The 10,308-nt window shown below is 38.6% G+C and overlaps 1 protein-coding gene and 1 long non-coding RNA gene across 2 annotated transcripts in view; one reads left to right on the top strand and one right to left on the bottom strand.

The window, feature by feature from the left end:
- The first annotated feature begins 1,835 nt into the window (after window positions 1-1,835).
- On the top strand, window positions 1,836-5,641 carry LOC107731584 (uncharacterized). The gene is made up of 2 exons (XM_016542704.1): window positions 1,836-1,907; window positions 4,091-5,641. Exon 2 carries the CDS (start codon window positions 4,099-4,101, stop codon window positions 5,134-5,136), a length of 1,038 nt encoding a protein of 345 aa, XP_016398190.1. The 5' UTR covers window positions 1,836-1,907; window positions 4,091-4,098; the 3' UTR covers window positions 5,137-5,641.
- LOC107731585 (uncharacterized) overlaps window positions 5,637-10,308 on the bottom strand; it is a 14,821-nt gene continuing 10,149 nt past the window's right edge. Inside the window, exon 3 of the long non-coding RNA XR_001638784.1 lies at window positions 5,637-5,706. This is a non-coding gene — a long non-coding RNA (uncharacterized LOC107731585). The remainder of the gene's footprint in view (window positions 5,707-10,308) is intronic.

Raw genomic sequence — 10,308 nt, 5'->3', positions numbered from 1 at the left:
CTGGGTTGGGGGAAGCTGTTGTAATTTTCAAAACCTAACCCTAATAACTTCAAAAAACTCAATGCCTGCCCAACTATAATACTGATGGAACAATAGTTATGACCACTCAATCCAAAATGAGCTACGTACAAAAATCCTGTTGTAGTAGAAGCAGGGTAACATTCTCTTGGATTTGAAACAAAACCTTTTGATGGAATGCGATGCTGGATCAGGTTTATCAGACTGAGACCTATTTGGGTTGGAGTTTGGTTCGCTGGTTTGGAACAAGTTCATTCAGGAACTTTGCATTCCCATACCTAGTTGGTACTAAATAAAGCCCTGGACCAACCCGCACCCAAAACCTAACCACTGTAGCCCTGTGGGCCAGACACTTTTTGGTCTGACTCTAGATAAACCTAACCCGGTACTAAACACTGCCCTAAATTTAACCCCTATGGATTGATGGGCAAATAACTTAGTTGTTTCCTACAACCTTGACCAGAAATCGGGTCTGGTTCCATACGCTGCCCTAAATCCTACCTATTGTAGCCATATGGGCCAGATATTTTACTTTTTCCACCATTGTGCCTAGGCCCGATGCCCAGGAGGCATCTCCCAGACAGGAGTTGATCAACAGCCTAAGTGGTATAATCTAACATGCGTGGGCCCGTGCACCTCTCCTCAGTCTCCCTATTCCAAACCTGCCTAGACGGGTGCTAGGTTGGGGGGAGCTGTTGCACTTTTCCAAAACCTAACCCTAACCTAACCCTGGCCATGAATATTTAGGGATTCACACCTGAGAGACAATGGGACATCAGTGTGACTGAGTCTGTGAGCCAGGTAAGAAAGAATGTGAGATTAAAATAATGGGGGGTTTGTTTTTTTCTATTTGATTTAAAACACAGTATAATCAAAATATACACAGTGAAGGTCAAAGACACATTATTGAGCACACTGCTCTAAACTCGGAGACGTGAAAAGACTTGTCATTCCTGAAAACAAATCCTGTTCAACAAGTGAAACAAGTAAACCATTGTGAAATTAATTTTACATTTAATCATAATAAATCATAAAATCAGTTGATCACAAAATAATGTCTAACACTTCTTTTCTTGCAGTCCTAACTTTTGAGTACGTGCTAGGGAACAAAGATGTTCTAGCCTTATTTAGTGATGTACTAATGACTAATAACAATACATTATTGAAGGAATAGGCTGAGATAATCAGTAACTAAGGAGAAGGGGTTATTGATTTGCCACATAAGGGAACCAATCATTGTAGAGGAAAATGATGTAATGTGACATGATGTTACCTTTGCTATGTACCTACCTTATATAAACTATCCTTGTAGAGTGAAATAAAAAAATCCACCCTATCTTTGTTTTGTTCCTCTTTTGGAAAGTCATGTAATGAAATAATGGGTTTTTGTTTTGCTGTCGGAGCAAATGGAAACAAACTTATATTTGCCATGGTTTGATATTCGTATTGCTCTTTGCAACATGTGACCAATAGCGAATTTTATTATTATTTTATTATGATTTTTATTAAGTACATTTATAATTGTTTTTTTTTTCTCTTGAAATGCACTGGTGACCACTGCTGAAAAGTGTTGGAAAAGTGCTTGCATTTCACTCCTAAAAATCTGTAGTAGGAACTTTGCATATACTACAGAAAACTGCAAACAGAGAAAACTGTAACAGGGCCAAATACCTTTATTCAACAGTGTAGTATTACACTGACTGTTGGTAACTCCTGTTGCTGATTGGTCTGCCTTGAGGCTTTTGGGTGTGTTTTTCCATCCCTCTGCTTTATATAAAGCAAGTATCTCTCAAGTATCAAGTATCTCCCTCTGCTTTATTTAGATACAAGTATCTCTCAAACTTGATCAAGGAGAAGCTGCTCGTCTGTCTCAGTCTACAGTCATCCAAGTAAGTATGTTTCTAATACCGAGCAGTTGTGGGATCATAGTTCATTTAAACATTTGTATTCTGTAGTCAAAATTATTTTGTATTACATACTTATTGGTCCCACTTTATATTAGGTGGCTTTAACTTCTATGTACTTACATTTAAATTAATAATTTGATAAAATGGACAAAAAAAACAGTAGTGTAATTACATCTGTAATTAAATTCTGTAATTACATATATAATTACACTGTTGACCCATCCCTTACACCTTAACCCACCCTTAAACCTACTCATACCACCAAACCTATCACTAACCTTACCTGCATCCACCTCAATAATAGCAAAAGTGTTTTTCAATACAATATGAACACAATAAGTACATTGTACTTATTTTTTGATGTAAGTACAAGGCCACCTAATATAAAGTGGGACTGACTTATTAAATATGCTAACTAGTAATTAATCAAATAGATTAAAAATTGAAGACTGTAAATGAAATATTTGGGTCACAAGAAGAATATAAAAGACAGAGCTAAGGAGATAGTAACTTTGACTAATTGCCTTGTTAATAGAATACTGGCCAAAAAACCTTGCTCATATGTTTGTGAAACATGTCAGAACGTTTCTATAAAGTTCCTTAGAAAGGTTTGCTTTACAATCAGTCATTAAGCTTCATTTTACCATTTAGCAGACTCCAATCAGACTGATTATATTGCTCATATTGATCATTGACATCACTTTAGAAAGTTCCTTATAAAGCTATTTAAGATATGATTGCCTTTATTTGTAATCAGAATATAAAAAGCTATCTGTTATTTGTGTTGTACGTCACATCTATGTAGTGACAGTGCTTAAGTGGTGAGTCATTCGCAAAAGGTTGTTCTATAGTGATATAGGCTTTTGGTCTGCTAATTACAAAGGCATGTACAGTGACCGTAAGGACATTTAACCTGCCTGACCGCTCTCCAAATTCAGGAGAAGCAATTAGTCAGTGGCAGGGTCCCAGTACAATTTTTCTGATAAACCATTGTCTGATGAGGTAGGTTACAGTACATCTGAAAATAGGCTTTCCTATTCATTGAACATTTTAATTTACATAATCTGAATTATTTAAAACGTGAAGGCTGATTGTAAAGCCAGCTGAAGTAAAAAAATATCCTGTGCATCCTCTTCAATCAAATGATCACACACATATCACCCCGCCCACTCGCTTTGTTTGTTTGTTTGTTTTTTTGCTAACTTTTTTGTCTTGTGTGTCTCTAGATGATATATGCAAAATTGAATGTGAATCTGACAAGTGAATCTATCAACTCAAAATGGCTGACAGACTCTGCAAACACAGAATGTTCACCTAATATTAGTTTATGGTTGTCTTTTAGTTATTCCTATCTTATCTGCTTTAAATGAAAAAGTGGTAAGTCCTAGAAACACCAAATTTGGCAGGGTTGTCCTAAATTCCTCCCACTACTCAGGTGTGCTCAAACACACTCCCATTTAAACCTTGGTGGTGGTATAATAAACACTTAAGTATTTTCCTCATATCTCCACAACTGGCTACAGGCTAGAATCAAATTCAGAACAAAACATATATCTTATCATATATATTTTATTGACCTCTATAAAATTAATTGGTTATCATTAGTGTATTGGCTGGTTGATGCAGAGAATGAAAATGAAGGCTGGACCTATACACAAGAAGTATACTTTAATGAAAGCAAATTCAAAATAACGCTTTTCAGAATATCAAATACAAAAACCACAGCAAACAGAACAACCATTTTGTAATGATGAGATCAGACTATAAACGGAACAAACACAGGCCTATATATACAAAGGCAGAGGCATATACAAAGGCATGTCGTCATCAAACAATGAGTAACCGAGGAAACAAATGCAAACTCAGGAAACAGATGTGGATACACTGAAAAACCAACTCAAAGACTAAATCAAACAAATACCAAACATCACAGTTAGTTTTCTGAAAAATTTACTCAAGTCCAAGAAGTGCATTTTGACATTAAAAAAGTGTCTTTTCCGCTAGATGATTAAATGCATTGAAATAAATCTCAGGTTTATATAATCAGTTAGCTTTTATTTTTCCTCCCTCATATAAAGCTGTTTTGGCTTGATCTATTGAAGGACTAAAATAACAACATTCCTTTTTGTGTGGAGACTGAATGCTTGTCTTATTCTGTGTTGCAGGTTCAGACATGATGAAAGGCATTATTCCCAAGAGCAAAGCAAAAGGCACTGACTTCTGTGCAGAGGGCAAATACCATTATATAATTCGTTCTGATCTTGGCTGCTATATGCAGACAATTGATGTAAAAGAAGGTTTAGACATCTCTATTTTCAGTCTGCATCCTGCCTGCCAAAATGGAGACCATTACCTTGGTAGTGGAGACGGCTCCTTTTTCATCATCAAGGGCAAATCATTCCGCAGAGTCAACAACCTGACGAGAGACAGCGATGCTAAAGTTTACAGCCTTCATCCCAACTGCCAGGGTGGAGACCACTATTTTTCAACCTTTGGCTCTTGTTATTACATCATCTTCCAAGAAAAGGGCACTTATCGAATAACAACAGACTTGCATCAAGACACAAAAGGGGAAGAACACAAGCTGCATCCCAACTGCATAAATGGTCTCTATTATTGGGGCATGCCAAACCGCTGCTTCTTCCTCAAGCCAGTCTCAGATTGGGGAGTTGAGTTCTGCGGCAGTAATGACATCAGCAAAGAGCAGTGCTTTGGTGTCTATTCTGTTCATCCCGATGTTCTTAACTTCCTTCCTGGTGGGCTGTCAGTAACTAAAGGCCCAGCATTTGGCATTTGGGAGAACATTAAAACTATAACTAATGACAGCACGACACCAGTGACATGGCAAAAGAGAATCAATAAAAAGGTTGGATATAATAAGGAGAAGATGTCCCAAATCACACACAACTGGAAGGTAGCCATGTCATCCTCGATTGAATCTGGAGACCTTTCAAAGTTAATTGCGAAGTGTCAGTTCTCCTTTTCTGCAGAATATGGAGGTTCACACGTCAGCACTGAAACCGAAAGCTGGAACGAAGCAACTGAAGTGGAAGAACAACTCACACTTGAGCTGAAGCCAAACGAGTCTTTATATCTGTGGCAGTACAGACTGAGTCTCGGTCAAGAACCAGTGTTGTTCTGCCGTGATTTGAAGATTTCTAATAAACCAAACCCTCCAACTGAAGTCCCGCTGCCACCCGCACAATCATGAAAACATAACAGGATGGTTTAACTACAAGTATCACCAAGTGCTTCAGTTAAATATCTTAATTATAACTTCTCAAGTGATTATTTAGATATCTGCATGCATTGCTTAAAATTAGACTAAAACTGTTTAAAATAGATAGGAACATTTTCAGTTCTAGTCAATGTAACCACAAATTACAACACTATTCATTATGATATTATTGAAACTTGGTGTTTATTATTAAAAGAAACTGACAGAATCCTATTTTTAATCTCATGAAATGTCTTCTTAAAATCTCAACCCAATTACAAATCTTTCAATATGGTTTTGAGAAATTTTTACTCTGGAAAAAAATGGGTGCTTAGCATATATTATTGTACATGTAGTTATAGATGTTGTCATAGTGTATCCAAAGTCTACTAAAGTGTTTGATTCACAAGTCATAAAAAGCTCTGCATTCTGTACTCGTGCATCTGGAATGTAAATGTAAGATTTTATTTTTATTTTTTTTTTACATATTTTCCACATATTTTACTTTATAGCATATATCATTTGGATTTTGCTTTTAATAAAGCTGCATACTGCTTTTAAAGTCTTGGTGTTTTCATTGGCATTCTTTTTCTTTATCAAAAAGCATTGTTGTGGTGTATGTTTGACAAATCTCCACTCCCAGATAGCACATTGTAATGGCAAATTTTAAGCAGCTCCCAACATACTTCGCAGACACTCTGTAAACGACTATCTAAATAAACTTAAGTTGTACCTTTCAAGGATGAGATGAGCAGGATGGAAAGATGTGAGCAAGGGCAGGATGGATGGATCAAATAAACAATATTCCTAAATGGATTCCAGTAGTCCATACAAAGGTTAGAGCAGGGTTGAAAGGCTACAAACTCAAGATCAAATTAATCAAATAAAATAGCAAAGCAAATAGCCTTAAAGAACTTATATGCCTAGTAGGTTGGTAGGGTGCTTCTTTGTTCTTTATTCTCTGACAAAAAGGTGAGAGGCGGCCATCTTTAACTTCACTGCCTTCTCACTGTCAATCAAAATAAAAGTATCTACAAAAAAAAAAACTTATATACCAAAATATATTTTAGTACTCTTATAACCTAAATAACAAATAAATAATGGCTCCAACACACATACATGTCTATTTGATGTGTGATGGTTTTTAAGAAATATGCAGAGGATGCTGTAAAACCAGAGATTCACGACCTGCAGGACTTTTCTGAAGAGTAAGGAGCAGTTTAACTGCTCAGGTCAAACTAGGGACATTTTTTAAAATTCAGTGATTTTGTCTTGTGGACTACATGAAAACATCTGTTAACTCTTTTCCCGCCAGCATTTTTGAAAAAAGTTGCCAGCCACCGCTAGCGATTTTGATGATTTTCACTCAAATTTGATGGCCTCCAGTATATTTTTCTGTATGAATATTTGAATATGCAATACACCAAAATAAATATCAGAGACTCTACTTTTAAACAAAAAAAATCAGTTTTATTCTACTTTAAAGCATTCTTTTTTTTATCAACACTTGAATATAGTTAGGTTTCATAAAAATGCATAATTTTGAGCAAAATTATTTTATCAAAAACTACATCTGGATAATATTCAGTGCGATTATCAAAGCATAAATCCAGTAAATCGCTTCCATCAACACCTCCAAAGCTTGCACAGACATATACCACTTCCTGGATCAACATTTTACTCTGTAACATTATGCAGTTTTCATTTATATGCTGTCTATTGCTGATGATGGCATTATTTTTCATATGCATCTGTTTACATAAGAGATCGCTCGTTTCTCCGTCCTGTTCACGTGTGTTTTTTGTTCGGGAGGTTTTGTACTTGTTCAGAAGATGTGTAATAGCGCCCCGAGTGTATAACAGTGAAAACACGAAAAGCCATAAAAACTTGTCTTTGGCGGGGAAGCGTTTTATTCTAAAAGATGAGATAACTCGTCAATGGTGGGGAAAGAGTTAAGTGAAGTAGCTTAGTTGAGGCATGAAAAAAACATGCAGTTTTCATGATCCCTCTTATATAGTTTAAAATATTTACATTTTCAGATTCTGCAAGGTGTATGTAATCTTATGTTTAAATACAACTCTATGTCTGTTTTTCTGTAGTGCTGTGTGTGCACATGGCTGGAAATGGGGGGAGGGGGGCATATTTGTGTCTGGTTAGCTGCAAAATGTTGCCTTTTGTGACTGGCCATAATACCTGCAGACTGCAGCCAATGGAAATACTTCTCTATTGGTTAAGGTTAGAGTGCTGGAGAGAATATGTAGAAATGAACTATTATAAATTATTATAAACTATTATAAATAGTTTTCAGTGCACTACTGTGGGAAGTTTGGATTAAAAATATTTATATGACAAACTTTTATATGATACTGCATGTTAAGGCCATATATGTCAAAAATATAATTTATATACGTAAGTTTCTTTAAACAACATATTAACATTCTGTATGCTTAGAGGATTTTATTATTAATTTGAACAGCTTGAATTTTGAACAAGTCTACACAGTCTACATTTCATTTTAACGCATATCCCATTTCTAAACACTTCAGTCAGGTTTTATTCTTGGCTTGGTGACAGAGTTCTGACATTCCTATTGTCTTGTCTTTGTGTGATTGTGCGGTTTCGTTCACTCGGGTTGTGCGCTCCTCCATGTACGTGAGTTGCTCTGTGTGTGGAGCACTTCAATCTAGTTTGGTTTTGGTTTAGTGTCGAGCTTCACACATTCATGCTCCATGTGTTTTTCTTTCATTGTGCGTGAATGGGATGAGCATTAGCTGGTAACACTTTAGAATACTGTTGCATCATTAATGAATAACTACAGAAGAACACATGAGTAAGGCAATATAAGCACTCTAGTGCTTATATTGTGCTTTGGGGGTTTTGTAAAGTATTGGTTGGTAATTATTCACGTGGTACTACATCCTTCTAAAGGAATTACTAATTTTTGGATCAGTATTCTAAAGTGAAGATCATGATAACTACCTAGTAATTACTGAAATCACTGTAAACTTTCTTTTTTTAAAAAAGGTTCTTGTAAGATTCTGGTTAGTAATTCATTTTGCTAGATTTGGTAACACTTAAATCATTACCAGTGTGTTACCGTGATCTTCACTTTAGAATACTGATCCAAATAATTAGTAATTTCTTCAGAAGGATGTAGTAACACTTAAGTCATTACTATCCAAAACCTTACGTATATCGCAAAAGCTTAGAATGACTAGTGTCTGTTTTGAGTTTCGCTTTATGAATGAATGATGCATTTGTATAGCGCTTTATTGTGTATTGCTGTACCCCCAAAGCGCTTTACAATCATATGGGGGGGTCTCTCCTCAACCACCACCAGTGTGCAGCATCCACCTGGATGAAAGGAGATGTATGGTGGAAAGGAGAGTATGTTTTGAGTCATGGAAGTAATTTAAGTGCCGGGGTAGCAGTTCTTTTCTCCCCTAATATCAAAGTTAAAATTTAATTAATAAATGAAGTTAGCCAGGAAGGCTTTTAATAGTTAATGCTGAAATCAGTTATTTTAAATTTTTGTTTGTGAATGTTTATACTCCTAATGTTGGGGCAGAAAGATTAACCATAAATAACCATAAATCCCAATCAACTTCATTACTATAAGTACTGTGGGCCTCTTGTAAGAATGTAACACTCAAATCCTTCAAACTTATAATTTCTGAAAGTACCCCATTTTTCCTCCCATCTCTCATCCCTCATCCCATTAATATTAAGTGATCCCACCCGCAAGATCTCCATGGGAAGAAGAGAGAGAAAAAAAGAGCAGAAAAGAAAAGAAGGGAAAAAGAAAGCCATCATGAAAGTTTAGTTCCCCTTCAGGAACTCGAGCTGCATCAAAACGCTATGGGAATGCTTTCAGCGTGACCACGCTCTGAATCACGTGTGTAATCAGTCCAATGGATGGGCGAGACATCACAGCTTAAAAGCATGTGTGGTGGATACAGCGGCAGCTTTCTGTCATTCAGCAAGCGCTCTGTGTGTGTGTCAGTCTCTATCCGTTTGTGAGTCTTATTTAGTGTTGTCTGTCCCTCACTATAAACCATGCCAAAGTCGAGTGATAAGACAAAACACTTGGGTGAGAGCAGACAGCTTTTCAGGCTGTGTGTTCCTCCCTGCCCACGCTACATTACGGGTGGGGATACACACAGTCTGTGCGTTGACTGCTTGGGAGCGAAGCATGCAGAGTCAGCTTTCGAGGGAGCGTCTGCCGCTGCGTACGCTTCTCTCCCAGAAGGCTCTCTTTGAGGAGGGAGCTTTCACCAGCGTTCCTCGCGGTGCCGGCCCTGCTTCCGCTGAGGCAGAGTGGCGGCTGCACTCGTGGGGATCGCAGATGGATCTGGTGGAGGGAATGGAGATGGGCGAGTCCCTTTCTTCTTCCTCACCCACCAGATCCAGCGCCCACTCTCTGGGATCGGAAGCCCGCTCTGCGGTTTCTTCCCCCTGGGGAGAGTGCTCGACGCTCTGTCTGTCTTCCTCCGAGGAGGTTGACGTGGAGGGTGTCAGTGAGGACTCACCCCTTCAATCACCCCAGTATGAGGAGCTATTAGAGGTGGTTACTCGCACTGTGGCCAAGCTAAACATCGAATGGCCCGCCGAGAAACAGGCTGAACCGCAGAAAAGCAAGCTCGATGAACGCTTTCTGCGGAGTAAGCTGCCACCTCCACGCTGGAGGGCTGTGTTCATGCCCCCTTTACAGGCTGGCGCACCAGATCCTTGTGTGGTCCCCGGGGAAACTCCTCTCGCTGAGAGCAGTTCATATCCTTGGGCATCTCAATATGGGAGCAGACATCCTGTCGAGGCAGGGGCCAAGGCCCGGGGAATGGAGGCTTCACCCCAAGGTGGTGAAGCAGATATGGAGAGTGTTTGGCCAGGCTCAGGTGGACCTGTTTGTGACTCAGAAGACATCGCACTGTCCCCTCTGGTTCTCTCTGACTCATCCAGCTCCGCTTGGCCGAGGCTTTGTCTGTACGCTTTTTCCCCCGATCGCTCTGCTCCCGGGAGTTCTGGAGAGAGTTCGCCGGGACAGGGTCTGTCAACTGCTAGTCGCCCTGTTCTGGCTGGGCTGAGTATAGTTCTCGGACCTGGTGTCCCTTCTCGACGGCTCTCCATGGGAGATTCCCGTCAGGAGGGACCTCCTCTCACAGGCGGAGG

Source organism: Sinocyclocheilus rhinocerous, unplaced genomic scaffold (genome assembly GCF_001515625.1).
Source record: "Sinocyclocheilus rhinocerous isolate Xijiao unplaced genomic scaffold, SAMN03320098_v1.1 scaffold1933, whole genome shotgun sequence".
In the NCBI taxonomy this organism is placed as follows: domain Eukaryota; kingdom Metazoa; phylum Chordata; class Actinopteri; order Cypriniformes; family Cyprinidae; genus Sinocyclocheilus; species Sinocyclocheilus rhinocerous.
Note: the sequence above shows the minus strand (reverse complement) of the source record. Positions and strands in the feature narration are given on the sequence as shown.